Genomic DNA, 22,702 nt, shown 5'->3' with positions numbered 1-22,702 from the left:
GCCTGATTGGAAACATGCCATGGTCCTCCCAAGAAAGAACGTATGTGAGAAGAAAGTAGCTCTCACTGAACCAATAAGAAACACTCTTGAAAACAAGGAAGGGAAAGGAAGAAAATTAAACAGACAATAATAAAAAATACTACATTGACAAACCAAAGAGTTAAGTGGAATGCTGTTTTTGCCACATTGGCGAGCAGCAGAAGGTAGAAGTAGGTTATGGGCCTCTCGCCATGCCAGTAAACTAATACGTTGTACCGCGTGATGTACCTACCCCCTGCCCGCCGAAGCACAATAGGAAACTACCAATAGTTTTTGTCCATGCTCCTTATTTTTGAGAGCATTCCACCTTTGGTAAATTTTGCCATTGGTACTTAAAGGAGTTAGGATAGGGTGAGTCTTTTAGGGGACTCATAACGTCCATCTCCTTGGTCCTGATGAATACCGGGAATCTTCCCTAATGGTTGAAACATGTTGACCAACGCACTATAACACATACTGAGATACGTAGGTCGTAACTCCCCTTCCAGTATCTCGCACTTTATTATTTTATTATTGTCCAGTTGCTTTTTATTAAAACTCACTCTTACAAAGTTAAACCAGGACAATTTTTAACACTTATTTTTTTGCACTTACATTTCACAACCTGCTCCACTGTATTACAGGTGTCGAAGCACACCCTGGTGACGCTAGGCCACCAGGGTGGACCCTGATGATGAAGCATGTCACCACTAGGTGGTGAGTGAGGGTTTTTTTTAGAAAAGGAATAATTATTCCACTTTTGGAAAACCTTCAGCCTATACGTCGGGTGATACTCCTTCATTTGTTTTTCAATATCTGTGACCAGGGGAACAGGAGTATTCTTCGTCCACAACAAGTGGACACAATCCCTTACTCTCCCCCTTGTTTTCCCAGACACTTACAAAAAGCCTTCAAACTGAACATCACTTAAGAGGTAAGAGAGTGAACAATGTGATCTATGGCCCTTCCTTACGTTTTAACAAGTATTCCAAGGTCCTGCTTGATGGTGGGGAAGATGTTCAAAGCTTTAAGCACTGCTCGAAACACTGCAGATATTATTCTTCACACAGTCACAGACAGTTCAATTAAAATATTAGCAATACTTGTTACATTGTTTTTTTGATTTACAGAGAAATGGTGGCCTGTTTGGAAACCATGTCAATCATGTTAGCAACGACAGCCGGGATTCCTACCAGCAGATGAATACCACGCAACGCCCTTTGCATGTACAGAGACTCTCACTTCCATTTGCAAATGATGCTGTAATGGCCATGCATACTGGTAATTCGGTGTATCATAATCACCATAACCACAATTCTATAGGAAAACAAGTACCAAACTCAACGAATGCCAACCTCAATAATGCCAATATGTCCAAAATGTTTCATGGAAAGCACCCAAGTCTTCAACATGCATCTGAAAATGGATACAGTGTACATGCCAAGATTGACCAAGAGAAACAAAGAAAAACAAGTATTAGCAGGTATGGTGTAGTGCATATCATTAGAGTAACATTGTTATCCCTGTTTTCTGTTACGGCAACTAGGTTTTGGGTCCACCTGTAGTTCCATTACCCTATGTGATAGTTGTATCATTGTACCAAGCCCTTCCAATCCTCTGGTGCTGCGACACTCCCCAACGAGTTAGTAATGACACTAGTGACAGTCAAGCTGTAAATGTCCATATTAATGTAATGATGGAGTGACTCCATTCTGCCAAAGTTGATACTCTGGGTGAATGGGCAGAGTCATTCCTAAACCTTCATATAGGAGGCCATCTTGCATGTAGAGTTAGACACACACCAAACTTTCATTCATCACCTTTTGGTTTAAACCAGCAGTGCAGAATAACAAACTGCCTCCACCCTCTATCGCATATGTCCACTTCAGAGTGTCTGTGTCTGGTGAAATGCATGGTACACATTTCAGGCTCAGATTTCAGACATCCAACTCATATTTCAGCACTCACATATGAGTTCGCCTTGGATGATGCATTTTGAGGACTTTCTGTAATCTCCACCCTGTTCACCATAGACATTTTTTCATCTGTCTTTATCACAATGAATATGTGTATCTAATCAACCCAACAGCCTTAATGCAGATCATTTAACTATACGTTTGAAATTATGCTGTTCCTAATTACATTCTTGTGTTTTTTTTGGCTTTTCTGGATAGAACGCGCTACTATGAAGCGTATTTGAGGTATGTTCATAGATATCATCCTTAGAAATTACTTTTATGAAAGTGAATGCAAATGCCGACATAGAATGTAACTTTCCAAAACATATTTCGAAGTGTATTTTAATTTGTCATATCCATCCAGTTCTAGATCAACAGGTAATAACAGGGACAAATTTGCATGAACGTAAAATAATGAAAATACCCCACGTCCATAAATAAAATCTAATGAAAAATAAGGAATGTAATAGTTATTTGCATGATTAATTGTTTATGCACTAGTGAAGACCTTAACGCATACAACTGGCTTTGCAAGTGTACTCAAAAGCTTTGTTTGTGTGAGTGTCAGTCAGCCTCCTGCTCCACTATAGAATGGGTCTGTCAGAATGTGTTATCAGTTGGACCAGTCTTTGGGCCTTATTAAGAGTACGGTGGTCCTGGGACTGCCGTACCCGTGGTGGCGGTCTGACTGCCACAGCCCTGGTGGCCCCACCGCCATATTATGAGTGTGGCAGTGGGACAGCCACGATACCGCCACCTCCACCTGGATAAAGGATCACACTGTGGTGGATGTCTGCAAAAGGGGCAGAATATGCTGGCAGTGCCAAAGCCAGCACCGTTGAGCATATTACGAGTCACATTTCCACCACCCTTTTCATGGCAGGCATCCCGCCATGAAAAGGGTGGAGGACATGCAGGGAAGGGGGCCCTAAGAGGGCTCCTGAGTGAATCTAGGCATGGGGGTGCATGTGGCTGGGGCATTTGTTCAGCCCTCCTGGAACTGCACAGTGTGGCATGCATGACATGGTGCTTGCCACACCGTGCAGGTATGTGCTGCAGACACTCTCACAGTGGCGGTATTCTGTTTAGGCTCTCCTATTAGTCTAATATACCTCCTGCCTTGATACCACTGCCGCACTTCCCGCACGGCCTGGATTAAAGTCAAAATCCGGCGGGCAGGTTCACCACGGGCTTAACGGTCTTTCTGGGACCACCATTCTTATTAAACAATCAATAAAAGGACTATTTTTAATAATTATATATAAATCAAAAAAGTATGTATTAGGAAAATATAACATGAATAGGTTTTAAACATAAACAACAATGTCCATATAGATACTTTTAATTCAATAATGTAAATGCAGATTATTACATTTTTAAACCATTCTAGCAGTTTTTAATAACGAATGCAGCACAAATTATTTCATAAAAATCCAAAGAGGATTTAAAAAAGCTAATAATTAAAAAAAATAAAAATATTTAAAAAAATAAATAAGTATATTTATAAAATGTAATGTGCTGAACATATGTACAAAAAATTAAAAAAGTCCTGTTTTCAAATCTAACTCCAATCCAAATTGTGTAATAGAAGCAGTATAAATTGAAAATATTATAATACATTACTTTAAGTCCAATCCAATAAACTACATTAACAGGGAAGAGGTTGTAGAATTTCTGCTGTAACTCCGATCGAACAAACATTGGGGAAAGTACATATATTTGTGAGAGGAGGGAGGGGTCTCATTTAACTTTCTATTTGCTGTCCAGCTAACATTGGGGAAAGTGCATTTGTTTTTGGGGTTAGATTTACTATTGTAACTCCACTTCAGCATATTGGGGAATATGGATATATTTAGTGGTGGACAGATTAAACATTATAAATTCAGTACAACTAAAATGGAGAACGTTTATATATTTGAGCGTTAGGTTTACTATTCTAGCTCTAATTCAACAAACAGTGGAGAAAGTGCTTATATTATGGGGTGATCAGATTTACTATTTTACACCTACCGCTCGATTCATCAAAGAAAATAGCGCTCGCAAAGGGCCAGATTCTGAGAATCTGGCCCTTTGCGAGAGCGATTTTTGCATTTGGGATTCAGCATCCCAAATGTAAAAATCGCTAATTGCGATCTCGCAATTTTGCGAGGAATTGCATTTAAGGAATCTCTATTTGAGATTCCTTAAATGCAATTCAACATCCTATTTCATTTTGCGAATTTGCAATTTCCTGCCGCAATTTACCGCGAGGTCAGACCTTGTGGCAAATTGCGAAAACTCAGAAAAATGCATTTAAATGCATTTTTCTGAGTTGCATGTTACACACACACATGTCCTTTGGACATGTGTGTGTGCAACACCTGTGTAAAATTTCATTTGAGGGGTGCTACAGGGTGTCCTTTGGACACCCCTGGCACCCTTCAAATCGCTATCTTATTTGCGATTAGCAAATTGCTAATCGCAAATAAGGAATACTCCCCATTCATTCCTATGGGCCTTTTGGCCCATAGGAATGAATGGCGAGTTATTCCTTATTTGCGATTAGCAATTTGCTAATCGCAAATAAGGAATATGTAGGAATCGCATTTCTTCATGCAATTTCTACATGAATCCCGTTTTGCGAGTCCTTAATAGCGATTCGCTATGAATCGCTATTATGGCCTCGCAAAACGGGAGTATGATGAATCAGGCTGCTAGTCCCAATAAGTATCAGGGAAAAATGAATATTTTTGGGGGGTTTGTGTCAAATTTACTATTCTATATCGAGTCCCAACGAACATTATAGAAAGTACAATATTAACAGAAATTGTTTTAACAATTACACCACAAGAAATTAATAAATGTACATTTCAAATTAAATTATTATTAATTATTAAACCAAAAACAAATGAAAACATAATTAAAATAACTTATAGCCTAGAATATAAATAAATATTTATCAATTTAAAAGGTAACACTATTAATATAATACTCAATTAACAGCAAATAATGTATATTTTAATTAATCCACTACCCACCCAAACCCAAAATATGCCCCAGAAACTATACAATAATGAATTGTCTGAAAAATAATGAGACATGCTAATAAAATTATTTATAACTATTTAAAATTAAAATCACCTACCCCTGCCAACATTTTCATATTTAAATATTTGTAACAAACTTAGCTTTAAGTTATGTTTTAATGACTTTGAACAAATGACTTTTAAACTAAATTAAAATATAATGTAATATATTTTAAAATACATGGAATAATAAAAATATATATATATATATAGCGTTGATTATAGTTCGTTTTTTTATTTAAGATTATATATATAAATATTTATAACTTTGAATTAATTTAACTTGTTTTTTTACATTATGTCCTAACGAGTCTTAGCGTGATACCTTGCCTCTATTGTTTTCTATGAGATTCTGTTCCAGTAGCAGTGATTGGCTATGTGTTGTGCTTGGCTTCCTCGGAGGCTGGCTGAAAAACATTTAGACCTGTGTTGTCACTGTTAGGACTGAGCTGGTATTAGAAATGTATTTCCTGAATAGCAATTGTTGTAGTCTCATCTGTGGGTTTGTTTCCTATTGGCAAGTCCATCCTTAACCCTCTCCTCAAATTTCCCTTAAACATATTAACAATATTGTAAACGTTTATACTATTGTTCCAGACTGAGAAAAATAATATATATATTTATCTGTGCTCCTTTTGGCTGTAATATGTTTGTAGTCCTATTTTAGCCATTAAATTATGGTCCAATTATATTTTTGTGGAATTCCTTGGCCTACAAGAATGGGAACTACACGCCTTTTCACTGGTCCAAAACACAGCCACCATGATGCAGAGATGCTTGGCTCACATCACAGTGATGCTGTTTCATCTTTTCTGGCCCCAATTTCTCAGCAAAGTAGTATTGAAATGATGTATATAGCAAGCACAAAGCCCTTCATGCCATTAAACCTATCTACCTAAGTGATAACCATAAAAGAATACTCCACTAGGTGCAAAATAGCACTGAAAATAACCCCCAGCATATTCTGCCTTTGTAAAACATACACTTCTGTAGAATTGGTCTTGGTCTCTGGAACACACTCTTACCTAACTAAGGCCACCGTAATGGAATGCGGGACCGTCCGCAAGGGGTGTGGCGGTCCCGCACCTGCAATTAGGATGCCACCGCCAGGCGGTGCCATCCCCTATTCACAGCATTCTGGTGGGCGGTGCTCACAGCACCGCCCGCCACAATGCTGGGAATGCACGTGGTGCATTGGCATGCACAAGATGACAGGCACCGCACATGTGCCCCCCCCCCCCAACGTGCTGGGGGCCCGCTACGGGCCCCCAAAGGCAAAGACCGCATGCCGCCATGGAAAGGCTGATCTCCGCAGTAACCCTAATATGGATGGCGGTGTCTTGCAGACACTGCCGCCATATTACCCATGTTTTCCACCGGTCGACGAGATGGAAAAGAGGCAGCCGTTCTTTCCATCTGCTGCGGACCACCCAGTCATCCTAATATGGCGGGGATCTTTGAAGCGTGGTTGGCGGGCGGATCGCCCCCGCCGGGCCATTGGTGACCACCGCCAGCCCGGCGGGGGCGATCCGCCCGCCATCCTAATGGGCCCCTTAATAACTAATACCAACTGTATGTTATTTAGGCAGCTCTGGAAATACACTTTTTTAAACAAGTATTCAAGCTCCTCAAATGTAACTAAACCCTACACTTCCATACAGCTGAATTTGCAGCTCAGCTTTCACCTGCTTCTCCTTATACTCTGACCTTTCAGTGCTCATCTCTCCCACACGCCCATACAACCATGGCTCTCTCCCTTGTGTCCTGACACTCTACTGAGTCCTAAAATGGAATTTATTTTCAACATATTTTTGTAACAAAATATTTTAAATAGTGTCTAATATTGTTTTCTGGTGTCTTTAAGTGTTGCTTTAAGTGTTGTAAATGAAAGGTTTTACTGTTCCATAAAAGAGTGCAGTGATGAGTTGGCCTAGCCAAGATTCAAACTTATGACCTGCATGTCAAACAAAGATGTCTACAGCTTATGCCTAACGCACTGCCAGCTTATAGATCAACACAATGAAAACATTTTCAGAAATACAAGTGTTAGTTTCAAGATGCAAGTTAATGCACTTGTTCACTATAAATTATTTCATCGCAGGTCAAGTGATGGGAATTTGCCTGCTATTTTCTGTGATGACCCTGACTTTCAGGACTACAGCACTGAGGATCCATACTTGGGAGAGCAGGAATATTACAGTGGGGAGGAGTATTACGAAGAGGAGAGCATGTTGTCAGGAAACAGGTAAGATAAACATGTTGCACCAGAATTGATTTAAAAAGTGAAACCTGCACTCAAAAAAACTGTGTCAATCAGTACACCTTCACACTCACTCAAGAACAAATCTTATCAGATTGTATACGTTTTTTAGGTCTCACATAGTGCAGCGCATGAGCTGTCTCTACGAGGCATCATGTAATCTGTATGTTGTGGTTGAAACTCCGCCTATTGCCAGTAGTTTCTCCTGCCACTTGCCATTTGTTAACTCTGAGCAATATTTTTGTTAGCAGGCTTATCGTTGGCTTGGAATCCGATGAGTCACTTCCGTTTTGCTTCCCTTATTCAGGAAGCAGCACTGACTAACTACAGCTTTGTTCCACTGCTCGGTGTTATGTAGTCATGCAGGGACTACTTCCTTGTTTCCCATGAATGAGGGGAACTTTGTTTCACATCAGCGCGACGCTCGTTATAAGCGCTGCGCTGTGAATAGTTAATTTTGTTTTGTCTCCTACGTGCTCACTCTGCACGCACACTGCCTGTGGTTGCCCAGGTGCTAAGCGCGTGTTCGCGTGACTCCAGGTGCTCACAGCCGGCCCTGGCATTTGGCATTTAATACAAGTACAAGCAATAACCAGGACTTTATTTTGTGTGCATTTATACTCTTGGCTACGGTTGATTTTCATTCTCTCACGCTTGTTTTCCCTGCTTGTGCTTGCAGAGGCAGGACGACGTGTGCAGCCAGGACAGGGGCTTTGGCAATGGCGGTGCATGCTTTTTTTTTTTTGCATTGCACCATGCCACCATTGACAAAGCCCCTGTCCTGGCTGCGCACGTTATCCTGCTGCAGCTGTAACATCGGGGTGAACAGCAGCGGACGTGCTTAAGCCCCCATCATATGCCTACTCCTCCAGCACTAAGCCAGGCAGAGCGGGCACTCCATGCTCCGGCAACCACCGCAGGGACGGAAAGGAGGAGTTAGAAACAACAGCTGCAGCCCTTCTCTGCCTCCGTAGACCGCTTCTCTGCTCTCTTGCCACAAATCCCCCTTTCTTGGTTTCTGTCTGGCTAGGCTGGGCGTGTGCAGCTTCACCCAGCCCTCACTCGCTGCTCCGACAGCTATTCGCATGTAAGTTCTAACCAGCCCCACTTTCAATCATGTGTTCTGCAGCCTGCTCCCTCGCTGTGGAATTCTGTAATTTGTTTTTTCTTTGCACTTAAAAGGGCTCCAGTTCCCACGATCATTGCTTATTTTTGAATAGCTCTCCACAGCAATGCTTTTTGCCCACATGCCGTGCAGTCTTGGCTGAAGAACTTCTGGCAGCAGGGTCGCGAGAAGAGCAGGACCGGGTCTGTTTCCTCTTTATTTTTATCAAAACATTTCTTCACTGCCGCAGCCGATCCTAGCACTCTCTTCTTTCATTTTTCATGGAGCTTGTTTCACTACCTGCCCTGTGTAAGAGGGCTAACCCTGCTGATGCCTACGCTGTGCCTTGTGAGGCTCCGGAAATGCACTCTACTATTGCTGTATATGTTCTTGTACTTGATTGAAGATAATTTTTTTCAGGGCTGTTCAGTATCTGTCGAATGTTTTCTGCTACTGTTCAAGCTCTGTGTTCTGCTTATTATTCTCTATAAAAGGGAAGCATGCACTCTTTCACTGTGTGTGTGTGTGTCTGTATGTGTGTGTGTCTGTCTGTCTGTCTGTCTGTGTCTGTTTGTCAGTCGTCGTGTATCTCTGTCTGTTCTTAATGTTGACTAATCTTATGATTCTGCTGACAATGCACTTGCACTTTCTGTACTATAGTGCTGTGTGCGTAGTACCTAATGTGGAGTTTCCATGTAACTTCTACTGCTGTCTCTCACTCACTGGGCAGTCTCTGCATCACCGACTCACAGTCTCTGGACCCACCTTAGTGCAGTTTCTGTCTAGCTGACAGTAGCCTGTGCGTCAGTTTTAGTGCAGTCTCTGTATTGTCTCTGTCACACTCACTCTCCTGCCCTATCTCTGTGTCACTATTTGTGCTGTCCTAGTGTCACTCAAGATTCAGCCTCTGCAGCCCTACTGTCCAGCCCTTGTAGCACTCACAATGCACTCACAGTCCAGTCTGTCAACCACTCATGCTGCAGTCTCTGGGTGTCTCACTCTACTGTTTCCAAATAACTCACCATACAGCCTCTGTGGCTCAGTCCCTTTATCCCTCACAGTGTGGTTTCTGCATCTCTCACGGCTCAGTCCCTTCGCCACTCATGCTGCTGTCTCTGTGTGTCTCACTCTACAGTTTCCCTGTGAAATCTCTGCGTCACTCATGGTAAGTCTCCGTACCACAGGGGGGACAGTCCTCTATTGTTCTTTTCCATGTCTCTTTACAGCTCATTGTGCAGTCTCTGTAACGTTCCCTGTGCTCTCTCTTAAAATCGTCAACAAACAGCTGACCCGCTACCTTGAAGACAACAACATCCTGGACCCATCCCAGTCCGGTTTCCTCAGCAACCACAGCACCGAAACCGCCCTCATCGCCGCCACAGATGACATCAGGACCCTGCTAGACAACGGAGAAACAGCAGCCCTCATCCTCCTGGACCTGTCAGCCGCCTTCGACACGGTCTGCCACCGCACCCTACGCACACGCCTACATGATGCCGGAATCCGAGGGAAGGCCCTGGACTGGACCACATCCTTCCTCTCCAGCAGAACTCAGAGCGTCCGCCTCCCCCCCTTCCACTTCAATGCCACTGAGATCATCTCCGGCGTACCCCAGGGCTCGTCCCTCAGCCCGACGCTGTTCAATATCTACGTGGCACCCCTCGCCCACGTCGCCCGTCATCCCGACCTCAGCATCATCTCCTATGCCGACGACACTCAGCTGATCATCTCCCTCACCAAAGACCCCCACACAGCCAAAACCAACCTCCACGAAGGAACGAAGGCCGTCGCTGACTGGATGAGGAACAGCCAACTGAAGCTGAACTCAGACAAGACAGAGGTCCTCATCCTTGGGTCCACCCCTTCGGTCTGGGACGACTCCTGGTGGCCGACCACACTGGGAACTGCTCCGACACCCACAGACCACGCATGCAACCTAGGGATCCTCCTCGACTCCACCCTTACCATGACTAAGCAGGTCAACGCCGTCTCCTCCTTCTGCTTCAACATCCTCCGAATGCTATGTAGGATCTTCAAGTGGATCCCGACTGAAACAAGAAGAACAGTCAACCAGGCCCTCGTCACCAGCAGGCGGGACTACGGTAACGCCCTCTACACAGGAACATCGGTAAGCTCCTGAGACGGCTGCAACGCATCCAGAACACCTCGGCACGTCTGATCCTCGACATCCCCCGCTACAGTCACATCACTCCCCACCTGAGAGACCTACACTGGCTCCCCGTCACCAAGAGGTTAACCTTCAAGCTCCTCATCCACGCACACAAAGCCCACCACGACACCGGCCCAGCGTACCTCAACAGACGACTCAGCTTCTACACCCCCACCCGCATCCGAAGAACGACAGCCGGAGGCAGATCCTTCTACCACCTTGCCACCAAGACCTGGAACACCCTCCCCACCAACCTACGGAAGACCCAATACCTACTGGCCTTCAGAACACTACACAAGACCTGGCTCTTTGATCAGTAGCGGCACCCCCACCCAGCGCCTTGAGACCCTCACGGGTATGTAGTGCGCTCTACAAATATCCTGATTAATTGATTGATCTTATTCACTTGTTGAGCAGTTTCGGTATCACTCACTGCGTGAGCAGGTCCACATTACATTTGGTCGAGTGGCTTAGCCACAGGATGCGTCTGCGTTGCTTTGTTCACGTTTGACGGCCTCATTCATTTGCTAAATATAAGGGGACACAATTTGCATAAAATAGAAAGTGAATTGTGGATGTAGGCCTACGCCTTTATCCCATGGCTTAAGTATGGAAATATACATAGATGTTGTGTCTAGGCCTACTGTGCACCTACTTAGCCCCACCACACTGTGCCTAGCAACTTTGAAAAAAAACAACCATCAAAGCTGTGTTAACAACACGCCTAACAAAGAATAAACAACTAAGGGCCTCCTTTATGAAAAGTGACGCATTGCTGCGTGATAACAGCGATGCGTCACTTTTCACTGCGCCCTCCTTGCGACACCAATGATGCGTCATATTTACAGTATGACGCATCATGGCGCAAGGATTACAGATAAGTCAGTATTTCTGACGTATCTGTATGGCGCAAAAGTGATCAACTCCAGCAATGCGTCCTTTTACATGGGGCAAGCCCCATGTGAAAGGGCCTGCGTCAGTCTTACGCCTGCTGTGAGGCAGGCGTAAGAAATTGACGCATTTGTATTCTATAAGTGGCGCAGTAAAATCGTATAGATTTCACTGCAACACTTCTATGACCCTTTCTTGCATCAGAACGCCCCCCCTGCATACATTATACCTGGCAGAGGTATAATGTAGCGCAGGGGTTTACAAAGTGACGCATCTACCTAGATGCGTCACTTTGTAAATATGGTGCAACAAGGCACATTTTTTACGCTGCTGGTGACGCACCGGCGGCGTAAAAGTGACGCACGGCCTCATAAATGAGGCCCCAAGTGTTTATTTAGCATATAGTACGACGTTCCTGCCTTTCAACATCACTTAGAAGGAAGAGGTTAAATCTTGTTAACTGCCACAATCTTTTGGACTAGATTTATGTGTTTTTTTACAGCGCCCCATGTCACTGTAGAGCCTCAGTAGATAACTTGCAGGTAGAGGTGGACATGGTAAGGTGAGGGATGTAAAAATGGAGCATCCATGTCCATGTTCTGTAGAACCAACTTGCTGTGAAGCCTAGCGAAGTGATGACAGGGAAGTTCTGTATTCAATCCTACACTGCATGACGGGTGCCAAGATATTCTTCAATGATCCATTCCTAAAGCTCTGGATGACAAATCACTTTCTGTAATTGCAGGAGAAGTACAGCTTGTGTCACAAACTTGACACGGAGTTTTATGGACAAACAAAGCACATAGTTAACTGTAGACTGTAGCATTTGCGTGAGTTTAAGCTATTGTCATTGTAAATAACAATGCCTTTTATTTATGTTTTAAAAACCAACACATAAATAAAAGGCATTGATATTTACAATGCCAAGAGCTCAAACTCTCGCAAATGCGAGACCTATTGCATTGCAAATGCTTGTCTAACTTTCCATAGACCCTAGTCTATTGATTGTCCGCTGCCCACCATTCTGGATCAAGCAACCATACATGACACTCCCACTCAATGTGTCTGGAAATAGGGTCTTAGAGAAAGAAGCAGATCCCAATTGACATTAACCCTCTGCCTTTAGTACCGCCTGTCTCCATGCACGGTAATCAGGAGCGAATGACTGAGATGGCCCAACCATGACTGGGGACATAGGGAATCATAGTAGTTCCCACATGACAAGTAAATATTTGATGTATGGGTAATCCCAGGATTTCATCAGGATACAATCATGCATCTGCCCAACCGCAACTTCCAAAGCATCAGGAAATCCCTGTATTTTCACAGGTCTATAAATTCTCCATAGTGGTGTACTGCTACTCAGTTTCCAGATGTATGCCTATTTTCTGCCATATCTAGGCCTCATCTTGAATGGGGTGGGATAAGCTTTACCAAGGGAAATCCAAATAATAGCTTAAGCGCCCACTGAAAGTCCACAATATCACTGGGTATTTGTCACTACACATAAAAGTAGAAACCAGTCACTGTTTTGAGAAGCATCTAACAATGGGGAGCAACGCAAAAGTGGAAATCTTAAGAACACATGAACACTTTAAAATATAGGTATGTAAAACCCAATCAAACTACACCATCACCACGAAAAAGGAACATAAATAACAAAAATGCATTTATCCAATAAAAAGGAAATGTTTCTGTTCAACTGCCCCTTTTTAACTGTCTTGATAGGAACTTTCTTTTTTAAATTTTCTGGCAGCTGCCTCTATTTAAATTTCTTGATAGAATACGACCAGCAGAGGTCAGTAAAATACCAGAATCACTTTAGCATTCTCTAGATTCCAGTCCATAGAAATTGTCTTCCACAAGCACCCGTAGACAATATTTTTCTATTTTTTTCAAATCTTGTATTTCAGTGATAAGACCATCGAAGGCCCTGATTTTATATTAAAAACAGAGCATTGGACAATATCGTTTCCCTCTGAAAGGCAATATTTCTCTCCATGTGTTCCCATACCTGGCATGTCACGCAGTTTAGTGCTTACTTTCCCTCCATGTTAAAGAACAGTAGATATTTCAGCACCCAAGCTAATAAGCTGCATAGTTAAATACATATAAGGTCCCAAAGGCGAGACCAATTGCATTGCAAATGCTTGTTTTCCCACACTGTTGGAAACAGCTCCGGAGGGTTCTTATTGAATATCTCTCACCAGGAAATCTGGGTTTAGCAGCGCCAGTCCTCCAAAAGCAGATGTCTATCTCCCACCCCATAAGATGTGTTTATGGTACCTGGGCACAAGCACAACCTCAGGTCGCACGATACATGTGGCCTTGCACACAAACTGTATATGAAGGAGCGAAAAGGAAAACTGTTTATTTTCCAGCCCCGTGATGACCACCAGGACTGGGGCCATTGTAGATCCATTTCTGCTCCATATCTACCTATTTGCCAAAAACAAGTAAGACATCGAAGAAATAAAGAGACAAAGCCAAGAAAAATCACAATAATGGCCTTATGTCGGTGTCGAGACAGCATTCCTTTTCCCACCCTTGCAAAAGGTCTCTGGGTTATCATTGTTTCCCCGAAGAACCTCATCTTTAGAACATAAGCTTGTTGATGTCACCTCTACACCGGCTTTGGCTCTAGCCCCAGGCCCTCTGCCACCCCCAGTTTTGTAAGTGTTTCCTGCTTTTGGATCTAAACCCATGCAAACCGCTACCTTCTTACAGGTGATGCCTGTGTTGTTTCATCAGGCTACCTCTCGTACACCTCATCAAGCCGGCAGGTTTCCCAACTGGGCATCCCCTGATGGGAATGCCCTCAGCACCAGTCAACCCTACACAGCCTCTCCCTAGTGCTGTCCCACCACTGACAACTTCGTTCCTCTGCCAAAGGCCTAGCTGGCGCTGTACCCGCCAGGACTAGCGGCATCTTGGAGCCTCTGGCACTATCTTCAGATCACTTAAATGTCACAGTGAAATTTCCAAGGTCATCTTAATGCATACTCGATCCCAAGCACAGAGGCTGGTAGAGGAGTCTCGGTATAGACACTTTGCCTGGTGACATAACAATTTTGACTGGTAATCCTTACCTGAAAAGAGTGGTGGTTTTATCATCTTCCTGCTCGAAGCAGATCTTAGGACTGGGATTCTAAAAAGTTTGAGACCACGGAAAGAAGATGTTCTCCACTGACAGTCTTGCTCATCATTCCACAAATGTGACCAGACTGCTTGCACCCTGTTAAATACCCCGTGGAGATGGCACAGGAGTGCATATCAAATCTTCTCAACCATTTGCGAGTCCACATTAGAGAGCTTGTACCTGATGGGTAGAATGCAGCTAAGCAAATTCTCCAATCAGGATTAAACATAAAGGACTCTGTGGCTTACTCAATGGAGACCTCTAATGCTATTTGCAGTGGATGTCTGGGCCAACCCAAGGAATCTTCCATTTGATGACTCTTGCTCATTTGGTAAGAAGGCTGATGCGGCCCCTAGGAGGTTCAAGCAGGGACAGGCTACAATTTATTTCTCTGGGCACATCCTCTGCTACCCGTCAGTCTCACATGGGCAACTGCACATTTTCTGGTATCCTAGAGGGGAACATCCTTTCTGCAGCATTAGCCATTCCACAGCAGACCTTCCAAATCCAGTGGCTCAAGAGTTCCTCGTAGTGAGCAGCAGCAGCTTTCTTCTTCCTCTCCCACCCCACCCACAAAACCATGTCCTTCCCAAGGGCTCATTCCCAAGGGAGGACAGGCGGCCTGTGAGAGGGAGGCTGAATTTTCATCTGTCAAATTAATAGGCCATTGTGACGGATTACTATGATGATGGTAGAGCAGGGCTACACACTTACTTTTCAGGAGTTTTTCCCAACGATTTCTCCTATCCGGTCTAGTACTTTGATGGCTCATGCTCACATTCTGCAGCAGGCAATCTTCATTCTGTTGAGGAAAGGAGCCCTGGAACTGTTACTGGAGCACAAGAATGGGCATAGATCTTTCTGTTACTTTCATGTCACCAAGAACAGTTGGGTCTTGTACTCCTTCCTCCGCATGAAGAAATTCAAGATGCTGTGCCTTGTACAAGTTGTGCTGGCTCTGTAGATAGGACACTGGATGGGTTCCATTGACTTGCAGGATGCCTGTTTTCACATAAACAACCCGAAGTTGCATGGGAGATACCTGCACTCCATTCACTGCCAGTTTCCAGTTGGCAAGAATGTATATTCCCATTCCTTGACGACTGGCTTTTGAAAGCAGACTCACCACAGCTGGTGTTGGACTACTTGGGTGCCTTTGCATCATTGATGTCCATCTTGGGGTTTTCCATCAATTCCCAAGTCACACCAGGAAAACTCCCAATGCCTCCTCTTTATCATGTGCTGTTTGACATGGCATCTCCCAGAGATTTGCAGCTTCCCCAGTAGATTCTGGAAATTCTGAACATGATTCTGATGTGTCAGGAGGGAGATCTTCTTCCAGAACTGATAACTTGCTGCCTGTTTGGTCTCCAGGCTTCCTACGTCCTGTTGGTCACCTATACTCTTTGGAAGATACATGTCCTGCTAAGCTGATGGACACTGTTCAAATTTCTCCAGAGGCAGCAAAAGACCTTTAGTAATGGTCATTGATGGGGAATCACTTTGGGAGACCCTTCTGTCCCCCACTGGCATCAGTACATTGGTAACAGATGCCTCCAGTCAGGGTGGAGTGTACATCTAGAGACCTTGCAGTTCTGAGGACTATGGAGGAAGTTGATCCCCTTAAAATGTGTCTTTTGGATGTTCTTCGCTTTGCGTTTTCATTTACCTGGGAAGGTGTGGCAGTCGGCTCAGCTAAAGGTTATCTTTTGGCCCCGTCGGCCTTTTCTGACCAACTTTCGGTGTTCAAGTCCTCGTTTGTCATGCAGTTTCTTAAAGGTTTGTCCTACATGTTCTCTCTTTCGCTTTTCAGAATGCGTCAGTGGGACCTTAACTTGATGCACACTATTAAAATGGGATCTCAGTTTGAGCTCATGCATAGTTTCCAGTTGCAGCCTTGAATATTAAGACAGTGTTTTGATTGTGATCACCTTTGCTTGGCATATTTGCGAGGTGCATGCATGCTCTGTCTGTTTGTCTTCCCTTCTTTCTTCTTGGATGAGCAGTTTCGCAGGACAAAGGCTTTTCCTTTTGAAGGATGTTATCATGTTTCACAGAGGGCGCTTGTTCACCTTGCCAACTTTCTACGCATCTCCTCATTCCATTAAGAAAGATGTGTAGAGGCTCCATGACTTGGATCCTTGCAGTACTCTCTGCTTTTGGGTAGACAGGACGTGTCATACGCTTTTACAAGCCCCTCTGAAAATATGGTCCAGTTAGACATTTAGAGCTCCCTGGCAAGCATAGGTATGAACCAACTCGCCACCACAAGCAGAAAAGTCATAGGCTGCGATTCATGCATCTCTCACAACTTACCTGGAGATAATGCGTATTGGATACCAATCATTTGGTGAGATACTGCAGGTTTATACATATAACTGAGCTCTAGAACCCATTTCACCAAACAATGGTCAAACGCAAGAAATCTACATAGAGTATTTTTAAAGGCTTTATTAAATATTAAAATCTGGTTCTTTTACAGATTATATGAATTAGCATTATTGTAGAATTGAAAATAACGATGAAAAGAAAAAGTGTGATGCATGTAAATTCAAGAAAAAGGTCACATATTAGATGGTAATCATTAAGTCGAACTATTGAAGTGATACATCTTTATCAGAATCCCTCCCTTCATAACCTCCCTCTAACATTCATATTAGCGCAAAAGTGCTTATAACCAGGGGCATATTATCAAGACAGGCGATAAAATTATCGCTACTTTAGCGGCAGAAAACTGCAGCTAAAACGGCGATAATGGGCTTGATAATATGCTCTATAGAATTCCAATTGAAGCCCATGTTAGATGTGAGGGACATCTAACATGGGATTCAATTGGAATTCCATAGAGCATATTATCAAGCCCATTATCGCCGTTTTAGCTGCAGTTTTTTTTATCGCCTATCTTGATAATATGCCCCCAGGTTTTGTAGCTGGCCTTTTCATACATTGACATTTCGCTCCCAACTTTTCAGTGTTTTTCAGGCAGTAGCAAGCAAGGTTAGTTTCTATCTATGTGCTGTGCTTTGTTTGAGAAAGCAACTGATAGCACAAGCACATGCCAGTGTGCAATCTTCAAGCAGACCGTTTGCTTGGATGCTCCCTCAGAAAACTGAAGCTCCTCTTTGTTGAGATTCCTGTGCATCTGACCTAAATACGATTTCTCAGCATTATTATGGGAGGAAAAGACGTCATGATTTGTAATGTAACATGTCAAAAGAATTGCGTGAATTTCTTCTGCACATTTGCCTAAGAGTAATTCACTCCTATTGAATACATAACTTATTTATCCTCTATCAATCTATATCAAAGCACCACTCTATAGAATTAATGTAAGCAATGAAATAATGAACAAACTATGCAATTGTAATGAATAAATAAATTATATGCCTATGGCACAAGGAAAATGCAAAGCAAATGACTGGATTGAGGATATTCTCTTCATTGTCTATGCAGGTACTAATAAAAGCAGAGTCATTCAGAAGAGGATGCTTTCTAGATGGGTTATGTTGTGCATTAAGATCTGTTATTCTTTTGCCAAAAAGTGCCTCCTGAGGGTACTGGGCCCATTCTACCAGGGTGAAGTCTTCTTGCCCGTCAGAGGGTGTTCAGATTCTGGACGTCTATCGGGTTAAGTAACGGATTTCAGTCTATACCTTTACTTGGTATATTTGCCTTAACTCTCAAGTCTGCATGGGTAGCTATTTCACCAGATCTCCTCTGTCGGACTTTTTGATATGACCATCTCCTTAAAAGCACCTACAGGGAGATCCTGTTTGGTTATTGATGTACAAAATAAGGAATACACAGGTAGTAGTATCCGTCAGAAGTACAAATTACTTACCTTCTGTAACAATCTTTCTGATGGATACTCTATCCACCTGCAGATTCCGCACCGATCCACCCACCTTCTGGTCCTGAAGAATGGGCAGAGTTTCATCAATTAGGTTCCAGTTTAGTCTTAGTACACTGCATAGAATTGTCAGTCATATCCGTGTCGTCTGTGCCTGTGATGTCAGGGCACAGGTGTGGTGCTTATATGTCTATGATGTTAATTGTACGGTGATACCTGGCATTGATGTGGAGTTGAGTGCCACCTACATGTTTCAACTTTTCTAGATCCAGCCTGGCAACTGGAGAAGATTCAAGAAGTAATGAATCTACAAACACCCAGTTGGGAGGCTGTGACAACAGCTGCTTAACTGAGAAGCTGGTGTGAACCAGGAATCCAAGACATAGGAGATCTGTATTGGGAGGGCACCCTAATCCTGTACGCAACACTAATAGAGGAGAATGAGCTACCCTCAGGCCAATTCCTATTACATCGATCATTGTTGGCAGCTCTCACCTCTAAATGGGGCGACGTGACTAATGAACCCACAACCACAACACACCTCACTGTTCAATATGGCAGTCAACCTAATGCCCCTTCAGCTCCGCTGGGAAAGAGATATTAAACGCCAACTTACAGACTCTGAGTGTGCCTCAGAGCCCCAAAGTCCTGTGCACATCCCCAGAAATATGTCCTTACGTCAAATACAGTACTCAAAGGGAGTATACTGCACCCACCAAAATCAATAGATATTTCAAACGTACGGATGTCACCTGCTCCCGCTGCTCCCTTGGGGACACAGAGCTAATAAATAGGCTGTGGGTCTGCCCACGCCTGCACGCATACTGGGGGATACTTGCAGATATACTGACTCACTGCACGGACCGCACATTACCATTTGATTGGCACATCTACACCCTGCATCTTTATCGCAGAAGTCGAAGCAATTAAGTGACCGCCAAGTTCTTAGACTTGGGAACGGCTATCGTAAAGAGTCTGTTCACAAAAAGATGGAAAAAGCCCGACCCACCTAATATACTGGCATAGAGACGATGCATGCTTACGGGGGACAAGGCTGAAAGTATTGCGCTTCGCCGAGAAGATAATATGGGTATACGCCAGATCCCACCTGCTGCAAGCTGGGATGTGATGCTAACTGGGATGCTATACATTCATTACACCAATATGGAAATCATATCCTCAGAAATCCCCACAGCATAACAAAGCACACTCTCAGTGCAGAAAAGGTATAAAATAGGAAATGGAGTGAACAGACTAGACAATGAATAGGAACACGCATCACCTAACACTATCACTTACACACATACCGAAGTACTCACTGTGTAAACAATGCACGAAATACACCAGGCGGGGGAATCAGTGGAAAGCTCCAACGTAGTTACGCACCAACCTGTTATATTTTGAGATGCCCCATTACATCATCATCCGCCACCAAAATACATTCGATAATGCATAATGAAGACATATAGCGCAGATACACATTGTATAAATGGACATTATTGGGAGCAAATGGACACTAATAATCATTGTCAAGGACTTTGATATAAATATTTTCGTTCTATATATGTTGCAATTTGCCATTTAGTCGCACTTGTAAAGGATTTTTGGTATAAAATACTTACTGCCACAATCTCCACTGCATGTCAACTACTCAAGGATTTGTGTACCTACGTATGTGTGTACGGTGGCCGAAATGTTGAAAATGTTAAACTTAATAAAAACAGATTGCGAAAAAAAGGGGGTAATGAATCTACAAGTAGAGTATCCACCAGAAAAATCACTACTGAAGATAAGTAACTTGTTCATTTAGTATGTTTTACTGTCCAAAAAGGGCAGAAAATCTTTCAGTTAGTTTATGTGGCAAATTTCCTTGTTTGAGGTGTGCTTATGTCTGGCATGGTCACATCTTATGTGTGACATTTAGAGTAACACATCACTTTCCTCTACAAAATGTTCTTGGACACATCCTTCATTTGTATCTCAGTAGAAGGCACAGCCTAGATCTCAGTGCCCCTAAAAGTCAATCCGAACAACCCTTGAGACTTCACAGTAGCAAGCCCCAGGATCTTCCTGCATTCAAAACTGAAAAGCGTATACACAAAGTGCTGTGTGGATACCTTGCTTTTTTATAGAGGTAGGCTTCCTATCCTCCCTCCTGCCCACTGTACCCACCCAAGCTCATCCAACTACTGACTTCCATGCAACCCCAGACAACATAAGCATCAGTGACAGCAGGCTGTGAAAGTATTAATGGACCCAAAGAGTACATGCATAAATGGTCTCATGCTGTAATGAGTATGCCTGGACCCATACAATAAATACATACATACAATACATTTAATTACCCAGACTGTAATGCGCCTTTACAATGGTACAATGACCCATATAGCTTGCCCACCCATGCCAGAGTTATTCTAGAGCAAATTCCAATGGTAGATAGCGTCTTGGTAAGTAAATATCCTTTCAGGATAATGTAGAGGTCTCAGGCAGCACATGTCTACTATTACTCTCCCCACTATTCCTGCACCGTCACTCCACCCCTAACCTCACTCACTGACATGATCATATCCTCTCAGTTTGTTGCACCCAGTCCACACCCTAATTTTATAACCTGCATTGATGCCTCGTCACAACTCACTGTTCATGACTTTTTACGCTACAACTGCTCTCCCTCTATCTCTAACCCTATCTATTCACAAACTTACGGCACCAGGCTCGTCAACTGTATTATGCCTTATTTATCTTACTCTACTATCCCCTCATACCTTGGTAGACTACCTACCGTCTCATTGAGCACTCTACTTCTACCCTCTTGTTCTGCCACTACACCATCACTGGTTATTCTACTTCACACTGTAATTGTACAGCTCTCTTTCATTCTGCGGCTATCTCCTTGCTGTCACTTCCATTTCATTATGTCCGACCCTTCACTCTTTTCTTACCAGTCTCTGTCTTAGCACTTACTTGGCACATATCACTCAATCTGCTCCTTATGTGTGAACCAGCGCTACTATCATCCTGCCCCTAGTCTGCTCTAACTCCTTCACACGCTCACAATCTATAGTACCCATAGCCTGTTACCATGTTTCACTTAGCTGCTACTTCCTCTCTCTGTCCTTAGCCTCCCGCCATGTTGACTTTACTCATACTGACTCTGCAGGATTCTTCACTCTGTTTTTCCATTTGCAATGCCTACCCCTCCACTTTACCATCTCATTCTGCTCCTGCTCTCATACCCATATGCTTTGTCAATTTAACTCTAGAATTAAATGCACCCCTGGCCCCTAAACGTGATCCTAACTCATGACTCTTCCCCTGCTCACTCACTCTGCTGACCTCACACAGGCGCTCTGCTCATATGCCCATACCCTCTCACCTTGCAGCTCCCATCACACCTCGGACTCCTTCCAACTGCTGCTAACCTATGACTGATGGTTTGAGTGGCCAGAGAAGCAGCAGGTGAACCTACTAGCGCTGCAGGAGTTCCTGTGTAGGTTGATTGGTCCCAAGTTGAGTGACTAGATACCAAGAGAGTTAGACTTCTGTGTCCCTGGGAATCTGTTTGGATGCTCTGTGCTCTGTCCTTGAGCTTGGAGCTGCGAACCTGCTGCTCTAACAGCACTCGTGCAGAGTGCCCCAGTACAGGGCTAAATTAGTGTCCCTCCTCCCCTGGTGACTGACTGCTGTGCAGAGTAGATCTGGGCACTATCAGTTTTCACAAAGAAAGCTTCTCATCTTGGAGCTTGAAGTGCACAGCTCAGCACCAGTAAGCCTTAATGCTGCTTACAGTGAGCAAACCATCGCCACCACGCTCACTGTCCATCAGCATGCTTGCTACATACAGTACTGAGAGTGTCTTGAGGCGCCATCTTTTCTGGCTAGGTGTAGCAGGTCCGGAAAAATCAACCACGAGCTGCCATCTGGGTAAATCAACTGTGCGGGCCGGGAAACAACGGAGGGTGTCGGATCCATGTGAGGCTGGGCCCGGAACCTCTCTCTTTATGTTGTTTTTAGTGACACTGGATTCACGTGGCTCAGAGATGCCGGGCCTGGCCACAGCTCAGTTTGGTTTATTGAAAGCAAAGGAGAAGCTACAGAGCCCATTAAGTAACAATGCATATTACTGCGGTGATGACACCAGCACTAAAATGCTTTAGTCTGACCCCTTATGCGTGGTACTTGGCTTGGATGCCCAAAAAGCCAAAGTTTTATTAGATTTCTATATATCTGAGACAGAATTAAGAGC

At 43.7% G+C, this 22,702-nt stretch overlaps 1 protein-coding gene across 2 annotated transcripts in view; it reads left to right on the top strand.

Moving 5' to 3' along the window:
* The window catches only part of CACNA1D (calcium voltage-gated channel subunit alpha1 D), a 1,282,477-nt gene that overhangs the window by 1,209,174 nt on the left and 50,601 nt on the right, over nt 1-22,702 (top strand). For both annotated transcript variants that reach the window (XM_086939145.1, XM_086939146.1), the window contains 3 exons: nt 1,149-1,501; nt 2,193-2,219; nt 7,143-7,286. In XM_086939145.1, the coding sequence (XP_086795271.1) occupies nt 1,149-1,501; nt 2,193-2,219; nt 7,143-7,286 (524 nt within the window). The remainder of the gene's footprint in view (nt 1-1,148; nt 1,502-2,192; nt 2,220-7,142; nt 7,287-22,702) is intronic.

The sequence above is a fragment of the Lissotriton vulgaris genome, chromosome 9 (genome assembly GCF_964263255.1).
Source record: "Lissotriton vulgaris chromosome 9, aLisVul1.2, whole genome shotgun sequence".
NCBI lineage: Eukaryota > Metazoa > Chordata > Amphibia > Caudata > Salamandridae > Lissotriton > Lissotriton vulgaris.
Note: the sequence above shows the minus strand (reverse complement) of the source record. Positions and strands in the feature narration are given on the sequence as shown.